This window comes from Syngnathus typhle, linkage group LG5 (assembly GCF_033458585.1).
Source record: "Syngnathus typhle isolate RoL2023-S1 ecotype Sweden linkage group LG5, RoL_Styp_1.0, whole genome shotgun sequence".
NCBI lineage: Eukaryota > Metazoa > Chordata > Actinopteri > Syngnathiformes > Syngnathidae > Syngnathus > Syngnathus typhle.
The window spans coordinates 9,444,600-9,462,581 of NC_083742.1; the positions used below are offsets into that span (position 1 = coordinate 9,444,600).

Here is a 17,982-nt window from a genome sequence, read left to right on the forward strand (position 1 = left end):
GACTGGTGAAAAATAATTGATGTTGGTCAACTTTCCACCTCAAAATCCGCCACAGTAATTTCTTAATGATGCGGCCAGAATGCAATATAACTACGTTCACTGACCCTAAAGACAAGAGTGTACATGTTTCTTTCCCACATTAATAGCCCAAACCTTGTAATTAATGGTAACACCAACCATGTTAATTGCAAAGGTGCAACCAAAGTGACCCATAGGTGCTCATACTTGAACTAGCGTCACAATGACCATGTAGCTGCAGGAGCTCCTTGCATGTAAAGTTTGCCCAAGCATCCTTAATGCTTATCTTTAAATTTGGATCCCTCATTATTCCAGAACACGTCTTCTCTTTGACAGCGGCGCGTACGATGAGAATGAGAGCATACATAGGTTCCATACGCTATATGGTGCTTGCATCCCTGTGTGTGTCAAGCAAACTAAATAGGACATTGTGTTACACAACTAACCCTTTCCTGACATTGCTGAGGCTGGAGTGGCTCCAAGGCTTGCAGGCGCTCCAGCTCCTCTTGGTTATCTAGGTCACAGCCTCTGAGGAGAAGAGCCTCAGCAGCAGCGGCAGCAGCAGCAGCAGCAGCCCTGCACGACACACGCTTCACTCTCTCCTGTCTGCCTCAATCTCCCTGCATACTCTTGACAAAACCTCAACACTGGCCCTGGCCGAACGGGAGGAAGGGAGGGGGATTGCAGGAAGCACAATCTTTTAAAGATACAGAGGTGACATATGTGGAGCACACATGGAAATAGCAAAGCTTGTGCACATTGCACACAATATCAAGCCGTGGAAGCATCATCCACATATGCAGTCACGTATCTGTTTTAAAACAGGATGAAGAAGCCTCCTTCCACAGTCTCCAACGCCAGCTTGAAGAAGGTGATAGAATCGAGGTAGTGGGGTGGGGGGCTAAGTCTGTACTCTCCATCCAGCATTTATTGGAAAACTGTGCGGGTGAAGCTTGGTGCTGAAATTAGTTATTGATCTATTCTCTCCCTGAAGCCCATGGGTCTTTCCAGAACACCTGCTTGTTCTCTCACAGTCTTTTCTTACACTGCAGCCCAGGACGTAAAACCTTTTGATTCAAGCCCCGCCATGCGTTTTTTTTTTACGTATCACATTATACTCAATATAGACAGTCTGCTCTACACAATTAATTAAAATGTAAAAAACGTATTAATTTAAAAGTTAACATCTTAGCACTCAATGCAAGACTTTGGGGGTTTATACCTTTCATACTTTATTGCTCATAATTTATTTTTAATAATGCCAAGGTAATATTTGTTTTAAACAAAATATTTCTCTCAACGATTCTCTGAGAGAAACTTGTGTTCTCAAGATATGTAATGAATAGTAAAAGAATGATCTGATTCCTAAATGTTTTCCTGAAACCTCAGTTTTCTTGTGGTACTGAATATGTGATTTGTGACACTCAATAAGCTGCTATCAACAACTGTGTCCTAGCAGTTTGCAGGGGTACTGCATTGCATCATGCCAGAGGTATTTACATTCATCATTATTGTTGATTAGAGGACTCAGTTACCTTTAGAATGAGGTAACATATTGTGTTTTGGTGAAGATGGAGAATGTTTTTCATCACAATCTCCAATTTGCCCCTTGTCATTTCTAGACCGATTATACTCATTTGATAAATCAAAAGCACTAATTCCAAAGTTGGCAAGGGAATTAATTATTGTTTACTTATATCGACTGAATTTTTGAAAATTATTCTTGACATCAATGTGACTTATTGTAATTCGGGAAGACATAGTAAAAACTTGCTTTGCCAACAAAGAAAATCACCGCTACATATTCACAATCTATTGGTCTTGGTGAAATTTTAGGATGAACCTAAAATGCACTAAGCGGCTCCCTGGTGAACTTTATTTGACTGTCTCTAAACTTTTAAAGGCATGTGTTGATTATTCCAAGTTTCAGTACTTTTTGCACAACTTGCTCTTCTCTAAATCTAAGTTCATGTTGTAAAGGTTATAATGCATTTCCTGAAATGCCACCCGAGTGTTGAATACGCACAACTTCTTGCGAGTAGTCTAAATAAGCTTTCTGTATCAAACTATTTGATGTTGTACAATTCTGCAGCATGGTGAGAGCACTCCCGCTTCCTTGCATTCCAAACCTGTGGGTTTGAATCTGAGTTCAGGCTTTTCAATGTGGAGTTTTTACGTATTCTCCTCGTACTTTTGTGGGTTTTCTCCAGTTACCCACAGTTTGCGATGATTTCCGGGGAATTTGTCTTTGCGAGACGTCACCTGGTGAGAATAGTGCAAGTAATAATTTGGTCTCCTGAGTCGCCATGATGAATCAGTCACGACAGTCGCAACCAGTGAGATAGGCCCCTTTACCTTTCTATCTTTATTATGCCACAAGGAAAGCTTCTGTATTTTGCACCAAGGGCAAATAACAGTCATTTGGTGTCTTCTACTTTAAAAAAAAATGGTGCGAATCGCCTTTTAATATTATTTTTGTAACCCTTTTAGGCTTTGGAAGTCAACAAAATTGTGCCTGACATCTTTTGACAGCTTTGCAGTCTTGCCCATAGAGAGTGGGAGGTTAGAAGTGTATTTCTAGCCTACTACGTGCGCTTAAAACATGAATAGGAGAGATTTGAGAGCACCTGATTTTTTGCTGGTAATTGGTTGATTACGTGGAGCTGCATGCCAAATGGGCACCGGCTAATATTTCCGAGCCCAAGTTCTGGCTCGATCCCCTTTTTTTTCCCCACACAATAAAATGCACGCCATTCCATATTGCGTGTTTTTTTGGATACATTTTGACTGACATTCTGTCTATTACCAATTAATCCGTCAAAAATCGAAGTTAAATACTTTTCCACACAATAAATTGCACTCATCATCATGTTGTATTAATGCATTCTGTCTATTACCAATTAATCTGTAGAAAATGTTGAAAAGTTAAATTTAGTTTTAGTTTATTGTTTAGCACATATTATTATATCAATAACTGTGCAAGGAGGGAGACGAAGCCTAGGGCTTGTAAAGAGCTCCACTCCTACATTTCATTAACTTCCTAAAAATTCACAATACATTAGCATGAAAGGCGTTGTTGCATTTGTATTTAACTCAACAAACATCAGCAGCTTTTTCTTTGAGACTCACTAAACAACTCAAATTTGGATCCTTCTTTCTTCCTACTACTATCGCCTGCTGCTGACCTTTTTAGTAGGTGCCACTGCGTCACCAGCTGAAAGATATTGTATGTGTTCCAGCCCCGTGCATCAGTAGACGTTGTCTAGACACGGGATAATTGCAGACATCACTGAACACTCAGCTGCTGCCTCAAACCTCCCGGGACTTGAGGTGGACTTGAGAGCAGCAGCAGTCAGTTAGGAGCTCACGCCGCTCATGCCCCTTCAGACTGAGTGCTTATTTGTTTGCTCGTGTGAACTAGGTGTTTGCTAGTATGGAAGCAAGCAACGCTTCATCGTCATGCGGGAGATGCGGAAAGAAACAAGGCAAGGAGAGAGCAGGAGTTGAAGCACAGAGCACTTAGTGTTCATAACCGCACATGTGGTGACTTCATCAGTAGAAAATGTACCCTGTCCTATTGCTCTTCTGGTGTTGAATGATGGTTCCTAAAACTAAGATGAAACCATGAAGTTCTTGCTGACATGCTACATTCCTGTTTGCCTTTACATTATGTGTTGTAATTAGTATGTTGCGAGGGGAGCCTCTGACTGTGTATGCAAGCTGTGGGGGATGTTGCTTAGTCTCTCAGCATTGAAAGATGGCTGCAGGTCGGCGGGTTCAGCTTGGGCCCAGGACTAATTTCATTGGGGGTGGACAGGTTGCAGGATAACTGAAGCCTGTTGGGACAGAACACCTTTTTATTCAACTGAAGGTGTTGGCCCTTGACATGCATTTTTTTTTATTCATAGAAAAAAAAATCATGATACGGTTGCCTTTGCTTCTATTTTTGGTCTCACAAATGGTTGTGATTACACAAATTCAATTATAATACAAGATACAGAATCCCAACATCACTTAAATAGCCTTCTGCAGTTTTGACTACGTTATGATCATTCGGAAAAGTCTACCACTAGCTTTGTCTTAGGACAATTTTAGGTGGCAGTAATGACAACTCACAAAAATATCAAGGGGAAGACATGTTGGGTCTTCCTCTTGGAATATCCCCACCAATTTATGTTATAGTAGTGTTTTCTTCAGTGGCCAATGTGAGAGCATGAGCATTTATAGATATACTACGTACAGTGAATATAACAATCCTACATCACACGCCCTAAACGCATCCTTATTCAAATGCCATGTTTTGGTGAAGTAAAAAATGGAGACCAAGATAAATTCTTTTCACTTTTTCCCCCAACCATGAATGTAACCTGTCAAGTTCAATTAAAAAAAAGGCAATCTTTTTAAGAGGGGTAGAGTAAAAATCGGACATACAGTATTGTGCAAAAGTCTTGGGTCACCACGAGGTTTGTCTATAGCTTTTGTAAATATTCATAGCTTATATTTTTAGTTTTACTACAATTGCTGTTATTTTTCCATATTTTTCTTTTTATATTGTATTCTATTTTTTTATGCCGGTCCAGAAGTCTCTTTTTGCACCTTTATCCCCCAACTTGTACCTTCCTGTAAATCGAGCTGTTGTTACATGCAGTTTCTCACACGTGAGATTAATAAAGTTCCTCTTATCGTATCTTATCTTATCTTATAAGTCTTTGGTTGACTTTTAAAACATGAGTAATAGGACACAGCAGGTTTACACAAATTAAAAGACAAAACGTATGGAGGAATGAGGAGAAAACAATTCCATTTCAATTAACAACTTGATGTGTCTCATTACTCTTTGGCAATGATCTGGATAAGAGTGCTTTATTTTATTTTCATCTATACAATGTGAGTCGATAATTGGAATTGTCCGATCATCGGAATCGTTTTGGCACCTCACGTATTTTCCTCATCCTTCATTAACAAGATGGTAGTTTGCTAACTAAGAAGTAGATGGCCAAACAAACCCAAATGGAAATCTCTCCAGTATGAATTGTTTGCCCATGTATTCACAGGTCAATTTTTGAGGTAGTCTTGCTTTTATGACCATGGCATTGCCAAAACAGCAAATGTTGTGGTTGCCTAAGTGGCCTTTTGCACAGTATTGTAAAACAAGAAGACATTTAAAACAATAACAAAATAACATTAAAACAGTAAACACAATAAAACACTCAAACAATGCAGTCTCATGCTGAGTCGAAAGCAAAGTGACGTATGTATGTGGGGAGTCCATGTCGATTGTGAATGTAACTGCTAATGTGGGTTTGCTCTCGCTCCTCTGATGGACAACTGCATTTTTGGGATGGAAGATGCTGTGTATGATCCCTGACACCTAGTGGTGAACACTGATACAACAACTTTCAACTGTTCTGTGTCGGGTGAATCTTTTTGTTTTCAAAGATTAATCAGGGGCCATACTTCACGTGCCCTCGTGCCTCCTTTCCTCTCCCCAGCCCCTTCTTCCACCTCACCCATTGGCTTCCCAAGGCATTCTCAGGCCAGCCGCAAAATATTGTTTCTTCAGGGTTTCCTGGGTCGTCCCCCGATACCCTCTTATTGGGACATGCCTCGAGCTAACAAAATGCCCAAGCCACCTCATCTGGCTCCTCTCAATGTGGAGGAGCAGCAGCTCGACCCAAAGTCTCTCCCGACTGGGCTTCTCACACTCTCTTCTGCAGAAGAAACTCATTGCTCCCACTTGCCTCCAAGCTCTTGTTCTTTCGGTCACGATCTACAGCTCGTAAGGGTGAGGGTAGGAAACGTAGATTGGCGGGGAAATCAAAAGCTTCATCTTTCAGATCAGCTATTTCTTCACCACGACGAACCGATACAAAGTCCGCAACACTGCCGGATGGAGACTCGATCATCCGCCTGTGGATCTCCCGCTCCATCCTCCCCTAAATTGTGAACAAGACCAAAAGATACTTGAACTCCACACAGTGCAGGATCTCATCCCCGACCTAGAAAGCCACGCCACCTCTTTCCGACTCAGGAGCCATGGTTTCAGGATTGAAGATGCTGATTTTCATCCCAACCGCTTCACACTCTGCTGCAAAACCCTGAAAAGACTGTCCCCTTTCATCAGGAGTTGAATCAGCCACAACATTCTTGCTTTTTAGATGCGTGTGTATCACTTTTGTGCTGCCATGAAAGGCTGCAGCCATCGCTTTTCTGGCTGTGTCATGGCCGAGCTGGTTCCGACTACTGCGCAGACAATAGTGGCATCATCTTATTTTGAAATGATTGATCTTGCTTGATCTTTTTATGTCACAAACAACTGATGTTTGACAGGGATGTGTAGACCTTTTATTGTATATACTACATGGCACACTGTGTTTGTTACAAAGTAGTATGTTTTTAGAAAACAGTAGGAATTGAACCACGTAAGTAATGTATTACCTTACTCAGACAAATTCTACTTGTCTAGGTACATATATCGCAACTATGATACTGTAATGTGGAGACTTCTGATGGGAGACGTCGTGTGCCTTCACAACCCTCCATTTCTACGTCTGTTATGGCAACCATTTTGTGTTTTCCACAATCACTATTCATTTATCTTTCCTCGGTGAAAGAGAACAACCAAGGATATAAAGTAACAAAAGTGCTTCAGGCAAGAGTCAATTTAAGTTTGTTTTTCGTCTTTGAGTAGGGGTAGACTTGAAAGTGTTGCGCACCAAAAAGTCGCCGCTTCGACTCTTATTTTAGAAGCATACAAATCCACCTCCCTCCACATTTCTGCAACTGACGCCATTTCACAAATTCCAGACAACTGGCGCCTGAGTTCTGCCTCCAAGAAGGACATGATGAATAGGACACACCCTTGGTATGCTAGAGAAGGCTCGGATATAAGGCACACTGCAGTGTTCTAGCCCAGATTCATTACAGTCTCTAATCGTTGCTCGCAGCTCTTTTGGGTTTCGTTTTCTGTGCTTTTCTCTCCCTGTTTCATGCCGCTCGCCTATTTTTAAGCTTGAATTTGAGTGAGATGCACACAGGCACCAGGAAGGCGAGCCACTTTTCCAGCGCTGGTTCCTGATCCACCCCTTTGTTGTGGTCTATGCATGCCTGCTCTAGTCACATGACCACGTTTCCATGGCAACTCGGGTTTGAGTAATCATTTGCGTTACGACCTTTATTCCCTTGAGGAAAGGGGAGGGGGAGGTTAGACTGAGCCTGTAGAAAGAGAGAGCAAGAGGGAAAAGGAAAGACAGGCAGAAGGGGAGCGCCGTTGAAGCGCACAGAAGGAAAATAGGCAAAAACAACGGCTGCAGAGGGAGAATGCGGTCTCTTCTTGCCTTCGTAGTTTGTGTTTTATGTTGCTCTATTCATACTCCATGCCAAATTCTACCTCAACACACATTTGCCAATTGGAACTAAAGACAAAGCTGACACTAAAAGTACCTCACTTGCACCATAATGTCTGTGTGACTCACTGGGCGACGTTTGAGTTGGAGAGGCAGTAGGCATGTATGTTTCATAAGGCGAACACACGCACATGCACGCACACACACACATTGACACCACACACGTCCCCTCCACTTCTTCTCAGAGGAAAAGCAGCACTGTGCCACATGTGCAAGTCTCAGCAGAAACAGATTCTGTATGTTCCTGTTTCTTGCTCTCCCGGCTGTGTTGTCATGGTTACCGAGCTAGTCCACCAAGGCAAGCTCTCTCTTGCTCACCCTGTCTTTCCTCTCTTTCTCTCTCTTCTCTATCTCGCTCCCCGTCCACTGTGGGGTGATTCAACCCATCAGTTGGGTTGTGTCACCGCCTAGGTGAGCTTTCAAGCTCCAACATCTCTTAAATTTAAGTAGGCTTGTAGGTTTGAAACAGAATAATACTTTGGGGAGGCGGGGATGTTTTCCAACGCTTTGGGGTGAGGTGGGCTTGACTGAAGGGGACGATGATAGACAATGTGGTTGTAACGGGGACGTGCTCATGGTGGAGGTGGTGGTGCTGGCTGCTTCCAGGTGCCTGTGACTGGGGCTGAATATGAATGAAGGGCCCCGGTTCTCCAGAGATGGCAGTTGGGGAGAGAGCAGCTCAAACCAGAGACCAGAGGAGTCTGGCTGCTTGAGAGGTCCCCCACAAGCTGCTGACAGGAGCTAGAGCTAGCCATCACGTTAATTAGTGTTTTTTTTTTTTTTTTTACTCCAACAGCACCGAATAAGGGGAGTGGGTCAGATGGATGTGGGGGTGGTATATGACTCATAGACACAGTATGGTTTATTCATGATGGAGGAAGGGGTGTGTGTGCCTGTGTGCGTGTGTGTGTGTGTGCCTGTGTGCGCATGTGTGTGCGATAGAGAGGGAGGGAGGGAGAGAGAACATTTGATTTGCACATAGTCCTGTGTGTGTGTGTGTGTGTGTGTGTGTCCGTGCGCGTGCGTGTGTGTGCGTGTGTGTGTGTGTGTGCACGCGCATGCTGCTTTGGTAGATTGCTGATTGGCACCAAGCCAAGGTATTATTATGGTTTGAATATAATAACAGCCATGAGAAAAAGTTCATGTGAGTGTTCGCTTTATGTAGTTTCAAGTTATATACTTGAAGGGAAAAAAATCGTGCGGAATGATGCATTTGTATCCCCTACATTGGTAAAACCTGGTGCAAAGGCATAGGCGATCCTATAGAATATTGGAGAAATTTGTGCTCTGCAGTTTGTACAGATGGATAATGCGATTGATCCGAGGTGCTTGCATTCTGTCCTGGCATCATCAGACTGATGAAATAGGTTGAAGGTGGCGCTCTCATAAATGACCTGACCTTGTCGTCCCTGCCTCGGCCCCTGACAGTGATCCTTCCCCCTGAGGGATGCGAGCAAGGAGTCAATAGTTTTGTCTTTTTCTCAAACCAATCACCCAGGATTTACCATTCAAGTCCGGTACAAAGTGAATACCCTCAGCAATTTGCGAAAAGGTATCTTCTCTTCAGTTGGTTGCCTTTGCTTTGTTCTTCATGTCAGAGCAAGGATTTGCAGGCTCATGGATTTGTTTGGGTGTGTGCAAAGAGGGTGTGTGGGGAGGTTACGTTACAGCTTTACTACATTCTAATTGTCTCTACTTATCATTAGTGACAAGCATGACCTCTGTTATTGGCATATCTGCATTCTGCCTGCACTGCAGAGCCTCCACCACACTACGCGCGGCATTTTTCTCCCAAGAGCGGCAGGGCCCATGCCTCATAAATACAAACACAATCTCTCCTACACCTCCTGACTGCAGGACAGGACTCCACACATATCTGCCCGTGGAGCGAAGCCCATTTGCATACATATTAAAGTGACGCCTCAGAAAAAAGGAAGAGAGAGAAAGAAGGGGAGGGGGTAGCAGGGAGGGGGAGACAGAGAGGGAGAGAGAGAGAGAGAGTATATGCAAACAAGGCTTTCATCTAATATGCAAGAACCGGCATTGCTCTGGCATAAATCTGCATCTCAGCTCGGGCAAAGAGTGCAGAGCCTATTTGACAATGAATGAGCCTGGAATGGCTGACAGATGCACAGGGAACACTGCGCCCCTCAGAGGCCTGGCCGATTGATCAGTATGGCATGTTGCATATAGGAGCTGCAACTATGTGCGTTTAACAATAGAACAATAGGTTAAATCTATCAATGCAAAAATGGAGACTGGTGTATTGTTTAGAGCGTTTTTCACCTTTTACTGATTAATGTTGATGTGAGTCAAACTTAAAGGCACCCCCTATTTATTCTCATGAGGTACACATTTCGGTACACCATGCAAATGTGATTTTGTATTGCCTGTGCTATAATGAAAGCTCCTGCACAATGTAGGAGCATCAAATATAGGCGGCTAATCAAATACTTTGATAAACAGCTTTTTTGTTCATCTGTTTTACACTTTGTTTTTCTGTTCATATATTGCGGCTAAAATTTCACTCCATATGTTGCAGGTTATTTAATTTTACACCATACACTGCAGTTTACAGCTCTTGAAATGGCTGGTGCACTTCATGTTTTTGTTTCTGTGTACTGTATGTGAATTAAGGCAAGAAAAATAAAAGGATCGTTGTCCAGCTTCTTACACCCCAGACTCCAAAATAGCTTTCTTTAAAATGTATTAACCCTTCAGCTTCAATAAAAACGAAGCAAATCATTAGAGTGGCTCTCCTGCAGTAGAATGATTTCTGGCCCGACTTCAGCAGCCAGCCCCCCCCCCCCTAGTCCACACCTGTCAAAGTATTCTTGAAAAAAACACCAAAGCCCCTGATGTAGTACAGTGCACAAATGCATTATGTTTGACTGCAGGTGTCAAACTCAAGGGCCGGGGGCTAGATGTGGTTCACCACATTATTTATGTGGTCCATGAAAGCAAATAATGTCCATTGACTTCATGTTTCTTGGGGAAATATTAAATTGATTTCACTTGTTTTATATTGCAAGCGTTATTTTTTTGTGTTTTTTGTTCCATGATCAGTCGCCCTTTTAAATAGATTTAATCATATTTGAACAGTTTTTATAGGCCTCTGATTTCATAACTAGTTATCCATCAATTTGTTGTGTATAAGAATTACTAGGTGATTGTACATTTATAGTCATAACAGTTCACCAAAGGAAAACATAAATACGGTGTGGCTCGCAACATAATGAGTTTGACACCCCTGTTAGGTTAGACAATTATACTGGAAAATAAACCCAAAATGTTTAATGAATTAATAAGTCGGGGATGAGATGATTTGAGTAGTCCTGAATTTTACTTATTTATCTTGTGTAGACTTTTGGGAAAATTTCACACTTCCAGCTTTGTGTGAACCATTTTGAGAAAGGCCACTTTCTGTTCCAGCATGACCGGGTCGCAATGCAGAAAGTAAGGTTCTTCAAGGCTTGCTTGCGTGAGTTTTGTAATGAACTCCTCACAGAATCTTGATCTCGACGGTATCAACTCTGCGAGTACCTAAAAACAGCTAGAAAGCAACTTAGTTTGTCAGCTGAAAAGTCCCATGTAAAGTGAAATCTAGTCAAAGATGTTGGGAAAATCATATAAAGTACTTATAAATTCGCTCTTAACTCTTTTAAGGTTTAGCACGATCATCTGGTTTGCTTCTTCAATATCTGTGCAGTCTATATATATATATATATATATATATATATATATATATATAACAAATGTTCACAAGCTAAACTAGAGCACGAGTAAAACTTTACTTACTTTTCTTCATAAACTGGAGTGCTGCCATGAGCACTGGGTTTCCCCCAACTCTGAGTATTTCATGTTGGACACCCTTGAACTCCCTTTCCTGTTTTCCTGCCTGAGCTTGTCGCATTGAAGCACGCCATTCTGTCTGCACAGGTGATCTTACGCACGGGAAATGGAAACTTCTTGCTTGTGTGTGTAGTGTGTGTGTGTGTGTGTGCGCGCGTGCGTGTGCGTGCGTCCGTGTATGCATGTGTGTGTCTGTCCATACACGCATGTATGAAGCATGCTGGGATACGGAGGCGGGGACGGGCCTGAAACAGGATATGTTGGGAATAACACAAAACTAAAAAAGAAAAGTGTCACATGATCTGAAAGAGAGAGCTGATTTATTTGGATTCAGAAGGAATCTGTTGCATGTGGTTTAGAGGAGAAAATGTTTCCCTTCGTTGCTCTTAGTGAGCTCAGACAGAACACATGGAAACATTTTCCGAGAGGCCACTGCTCTGTGAGTGAAAGGGGGGGAAAAAAAAAAGCTCGAGACCTTTTATTTCTCCTCCCACTTTTCATAGTGACTAAATTGCATACATGTGTTTGCCATCTGTCGAAATTTCTCCTCAATGTATATTTGTAATGCACTCTGGCTTGGAAGCCCAATCAAAAGATATGTTAAGCGGTACAAAGAGAATATCTACCAAAGCACTGGGAAAGTGTTGCAGAGATTTATCAATAAACATCCAATTTACAGCCTCGATTTCAGCGTGTAATAAATAGACTTCCACTCAAATGAGACAGTTGCATGTCTGCTCTATTGTCTGCCATAAATATGCTGGAAGGGTTGGTTAAATATTGATAACGCCAATTTTCTGCCTACCCCACACACCCTCTCTCCATCACCATCACATACACAGACACACACACACACCCACAGACACACATCCCGCACACATAGCAAACCCCTCCCTCTTTCTCTCCTTCTATCTCGCGGTTATTTCACCCTCATAGTAACCTTGCTTATGCATATTGCATATGTAAATAACGCAAGCCACCTCTGAAGTAATCAGGCGCATCCTCTACAGAGCAGCGTATTCCTGCGCTGTGTTCCAGAGTCGGAAGACCGGAGTGCTATTGTTAGCAGACGTCCTTTTCTTGAAGGGCTCATTCGACTCAAAATATAGCTCATTTGTTGAACTGTAAAAGAATATGAGAATTTTAAACTTACCAATTTCAAATGTAATTATAGTCATTTCAGTTTACAGTTGAGTCACAAATCAGATTTGCATAAATTATTAATTTAAAATAAAATTAATGAATTTAATTTAACAATATTGAACATGTCCAGTAGTTTCTGTTTTTGTCACTATTAATTGCAAAACGTGTAGTACTTCTTATATGGTAAATTATATAAAATATATAAATTATATACAATTTTCAGTATATCTGTAGTGTTTGTAAAGCGCTATACTGTATTCTCTTGTTATGGTAAACAGGGTTTTACGTCCAATGGCACAAAAAGTGGCACAAAAAAGTATTTAGGTCGCTCAAATTCACTTTAATGTTTAAGATCATCAAACAAATGTAAAAATTAGACCAAGTCAACTGAAATAAAAATAAATTGCTGTTTTTAAATGCTCAATTGAACTTTGGAGTAAAAAAATAATCAGAGCTACCTAACCCTGCGTGAAGAGGAACTTGCCCCAGTTCATTCTCACTGACCACACCCAAGTCTGGTTGCCTCTAGATCATCAAGAAATCACCTGAATAAAACCTGTCTGACAAAGTCAAGCTGGCCCAAATATCTGAAAAGTCTGCAACAAAATAACACGAGTCAAAAGAATTCAGTAACAGATGAGAAATGAAGGAATTGACAGCTGTCAGTATGAGAAGGTCATACTCATTCCTAAAGCTATAGGACTCTGGACAATCACAGACATTATCCACAAATTTCAGAAGTAGGGAACAGTGATGAACCTTCTCAGGAGTGGCCAGCCTCCAGAAATTATCTCAAGAGAACAGAGAGGACCCATCCAGGGTTCACCAAAAAAGAAAAAGATCAACGTCAGAACTGCTGACCTCTCTGGCTTCAGTTAAGAGTGACTCAACAATGAAGAAGACACTGGGCAAAACATCCATGGCAGAGTTCCAAGGGGAAAACCATTGCAAAAAAACTGACTCTAAATGCTTCCCAAGACTTTGGGGACAGTATTCTATGCAAGGATGGAATCAAAGGTAAACTTTTGGACGGTATGTATCTTCATTTGGCGTAAATGTAAGAAAAAGAACATTGTGCTAACAGTCAAACATGGTTGTGGTAGTGTGATAGACTGGGGCTGCTTTGCTACTTCAGGACCTGGATAACTTGCTCTGATTGATGGGACCATGGATTCTGCTCTATACCAGAAAATCCTGAGAGAGAATGTTTGGCCATCAGTTTGTGACCTCACCTTTGAGTTCCGCATCACAACAACAAAATGAAGGTTTTGGAGTCAAAGGCCAGACTTGAGTCTGATTGTAATGCAGTGGCCTAAGACTGAAAAGACTGTTAATGTTTTCACCCTGGACTTTGTAGGTTTGCATTTTTGCCCTACCTTAATAATAAAAACGGTTTACTTTTGTTGTCCTAAACTAGCACTTAAAATTCTTTGTTGATGGGAATCATTTAAATGTGACAAACAAATGAAATTATGAAGAGGCAAGGATTTTTCTTGAAGTATCCTCTGAGAAAGAGTGTGGAAAATGTTGACATTTTTTTTTGCAGAGCCTTATTTAATGCAAATTATGTTCACAAAACATTTACATTTTACAAGCAAATAAATGACCTTACTGATGCTGTATTGAAAATCAGTATTTAACATCTAATCCACCAAATACAACCACATACAACTGTTTACATTTTATGTTTCGGTGTGTGACAATATTGATCGATTATAATATTTAAATCTCACATTGTATCTATTTCACATTTTTGCTTCAGCTTTGACTCCACCACTTCAGTCCAAGTGTGTCAATAAATGGGTTTTACAAAGATATTAATGTTGTAATTTGATTGACAGCATCACGTTTATATCAGTATGTTCGTCACAGTTGTGAAAATACACAACGCTAACAAAAACTGTTTTAATATTTGAGTAGCCTGCTAAGAATGAGTAGGGGCAGAACATTAGAAACAACTATCAGTATGTCAGAGTGCAGTTTTATACTGCTGCAAGGTACAGCCACATAAATAAACCTCCAGTAAAATCTCCATCAAATTCATTATCTCAGTCAAATCTCAGCAGTATAGTTGTAAAGCACCAGTTTAGTACAATATGCTAGTGTGCACAGAGTATGTATACAAATATTTAGGTTTTGATTTTTAATGTACAATCATTTCATTTTGATATTTTTACATTGTATACATAAAAGTTCATAGAAAGCTTTCTGCAAAAGGGTTTTAGCTTTGCGTTGTCGGGCCCTCTGTGTTACTCGGTAAATTGAGCTACGCTATATTTACATGTGGTAACTTTTGCCCTATCACATTTATCGCACTGGTGTCCCAAATGCAGTAATGCAAATGTTGAAACTGTGGCCATTTACTAATGGCATTCTTGTTTAATATCAAGACAGAAAGAAGTGTGCTAATTTACCCTCTAATGAGATGCTGAACCAACAATTCAATGCTATGCCACACATTTGTATCAATCTGCTCAGTGCATTTTCAATTACATTGCTGCAACAGTACGTAGATCCCAGGCTCCAGTTTACACGATTATCAGAGCATGATCACCATAATAGCGTCTGTCCCCCACGTTCACCTTTTTTGGCAGCAAATCAAAGTAATATCCAGGTGTGCCGTATGATGTCGGCCATCTGCATGTGCACACAAACAGATGTGGGATGACAGATCATTTCTCTACTAAGAGCTTTTACCTCACACCTCTGAATTGTGTTACAAGGTTTCTATTATCAGAGGCAGTCCTAATGACATCATTGGCAGCTTTAGACTGTACACTCATGGTTTACTGTGTAATTTACTAAAGCCTGTCTTAACACTCATGTTAACAGCTGCATCAGAAATGTTTCTCCTCTCATTTTGCGAAATAAAAGTTCTCAGTGTGATGCGCTGCAGTATCAAGATCATTACAAATATATCTTCTAACGTTTGGCATTTCTGGAAACTCAACAAATTAACAAATCTAATTCCCTGTATATACTCTACGTTATATTGCATTACCACTACACAGTATTTGCTATGCTATGCTATGCTATGCCATTGCATTACTTTTCTATTAAGACTATCAAATTAAAATGTAATCATAGCAAGAGTGTTGCACTAATGAGTTGCTAATACATTAATGGTTTACTAATACATTAAGGCAACACTGTTATAATATCCCCAAGAGAAAACATTGAATGTTTTTTCATCCTGATAATGCGACACATGCATTTGCTAGAAATAAACACGCGCACGATCGAGGTCCAATGGACATGCATAAAGAGTGGCCCAAGCAGTTCAGTACCCTCCTCAAGGGCACCTCTGTTGTTTTTCTTGGGAAGTAGAGAGGTATCTCTCCAGCCAGAAGCATATAGTCTGCGTTAGTAATGGGCGTGATCTGAACCAGACCTAATTATTCTGTATTAGGTAAATCGGCACTGCATTCTGCCGTATTCTGCTCCAGTACTCCAACTATTATACTTGTATTGTTCAATATAGTCAATGCTATTTACTAAGTATATAATTTACTTGACACACCTGCTATCTAAGTAGTCCACAATGAGATCCAATATCAGATTGGGCTTTTTCAAGGACAATCATATTAATTTAGCACAATGTTTATGACTGGACTTGTGGTTTACAGTGCTTTATGTACAACTGCACTGAATCCTATGGAGAGGTGTTTTTTAAATTCTGATTTTTTTTCTCCTCCACTACATGAGTGGAGCAAATTATTCAGGGTAATTTACAGTACATCAATGACAGACAATAAGACGTTTATTGGTGAATAATGCCAGGAAATTGTCAAATCAATTGTGACTATTACCTTATAAAGGCCTAATTCTGTTTTATGAAAGTGTACCTAATGAAGTCTCTTTTAAATGTATATCGTACATTATTGTACGGCAAATTCACACTTCAATGTAAGCATGTGTTGTTTCTATATCCACATATTTTCTTTATATTAGATTAGACTCTTTTCTACTTGTGAGATGTTGTTTTCAGTCCGCTAAAAATATTCTGTTGTACTGATTATTCCGTGTTACTGCATTATCCAATGCACGAGTCTGCTCCGCAATATACATTAAAATGGACCTCTCCCTTCAAACAGTAAGTTCTCTATGTGTATGGCTCTATGCATCCAGTTGTATTCTGTGACCACTAAAGTCAGGTGACTGTTGCCGCACAAAGATTCAAAAAGCCCGGAACACATTTAGTGAAATGCAGCATGGCCTTGCTTATATGTGCATTCTGAATGAGGCATGGAGTGATATTTGCGTATAACAGAAGCACCACCTCCCTCTCATTGGACAGCTCCTGTGCGAGGGCGTGGCAAGGAAATATGAGAGTTGCAAACCCATGCCCTTACTGAGTAGAAATGGAGCGCCATGTACATGGTCTACTCGAACCAAACAGGAGTCTCAACTAGAAACCTTGCCATTCCTTCTGTTCAAAAGGCAAAGGATTTGAAAGAGTGGAGGAGGAGAAGAGTGGTCCTGTCGAGGATGGAGTGTGCTTTTGACGCACAGAATCTGATCTCCATTTCTTTGAGGAAAATCCAGAGCTCCAGGACGCAGCGAGGAGGCATCAAGCTCCACAAGAACTTGCTGGTAACCTACGTGCTGAGAAACGCCAGGCAGATTTATATGAGCAAGAACTTGTCGCCGACGCCAAGGACGCAGCAGTACGAGGATGTCGCTGCAGCCCGAGAGACGCAAGAATACCTTGAATTGACCGGGAGCTTTACGGAGTTGGCCAATGACTTCTACTGCAACTTTGGCGGGGTGGACTCTGACACTTGGCACTGCGGAGCGCCCCAGCACCAATCCAGCTGCCAGTCGGCGGAGGTGGCGCACCAAGACGCATCGGCGTGCGCAATGGTTCCTCCAGGTGACTCTGACCTCATGGTGGCGGAGAGCTTTTGGACTTGTGCGGACAAACCCGCCTGGGAGTCACACGCCCCGAGCACGCAAGTTAACCACAAGACTGTCCTGGACTTGGACACGCATGTTGTGACGACTGTCACCAACGGATACTTCCACTCGGACTGTTGCGCGCAGCCAAAACCGTCCCAGAGCACGCAGTGCTACACCAAAAAGAGACGGATGGACACAAGTTATCATATTGTCGAGCCAGAGTTCTATTTGTCTGACTTTGGGCCGCTGCCGTGTAAACGGCCAAGGACTGATGAAGATACGCATTCAGACTCAGAAGCCTTGGACTCCACGAACATCTCCAACCTGATCTCGGTGTTGGGTTCAGGTGGACTATCTGAGTTTGTGAGTTGGCAGCACACGGACCTCGAGCAAATATTTGCCTCGCAAACTATTACTTTAAAACACACATTGTTAACAGGCAGTGGTTGGACGCGAGCAATCGAAGCATTTTGATTTGTATCATTGTTAGCTTTGTACCGTTTATTTCATTGCTTTCTAATAAAATATGTCACCACTGAAAAGCTTCTCTCTGCTCTTATTGAACGATGTCACATCCCTTTCACATGCAAACAAATTCATGTACAAAAAGGCAAACTGCCAGGTGTATAAATGGCGTTTCCATACCAGGAAACATTGACAATAT

The 17,982-nt window shown here is 41.5% G+C and overlaps 1 protein-coding gene and 1 long non-coding RNA gene across 2 annotated transcripts; one reads left to right on the forward strand and one right to left on the reverse strand.

Moving 5' to 3' along the window:
• Positions 1-10,748: 10,748 nt before the first annotated feature.
• Positions 10,749-11,465, reverse strand: LOC133154807 (uncharacterized). The gene is made up of 2 exons (XR_009714539.1): positions 11,223-11,465; positions 10,749-10,977 (listed from the first exon to the last, which is right to left on the reverse strand). It is a non-coding gene; the product is annotated as an uncharacterized LOC133154807 (long non-coding RNA).
• Positions 11,466-16,750: 5,285 nt separating this feature from the next.
• LOC133154719 (immediate early response gene 5-like protein) lies at positions 16,751-17,860 on the forward strand. Its single transcript, XM_061279636.1, has one exon. The coding sequence runs from the start codon at positions 16,791-16,793 to the stop codon at positions 17,790-17,792; it is 1,002 nt and encodes a 333-aa protein (XP_061135620.1). The 5' UTR covers positions 16,751-16,790; the 3' UTR covers positions 17,793-17,860.
• Positions 17,861-17,982: the final 122 nt, after the last annotated feature.

Bases quoted from the DNA above. Each gene is read 5' to 3' on its own strand.
- LOC133154719 (XM_061279636.1), top strand. From the start codon at position 16,791: ATGTACATGGTCTACTCGAACCAAACAGGAGTCTCAACTAGAAACCTT.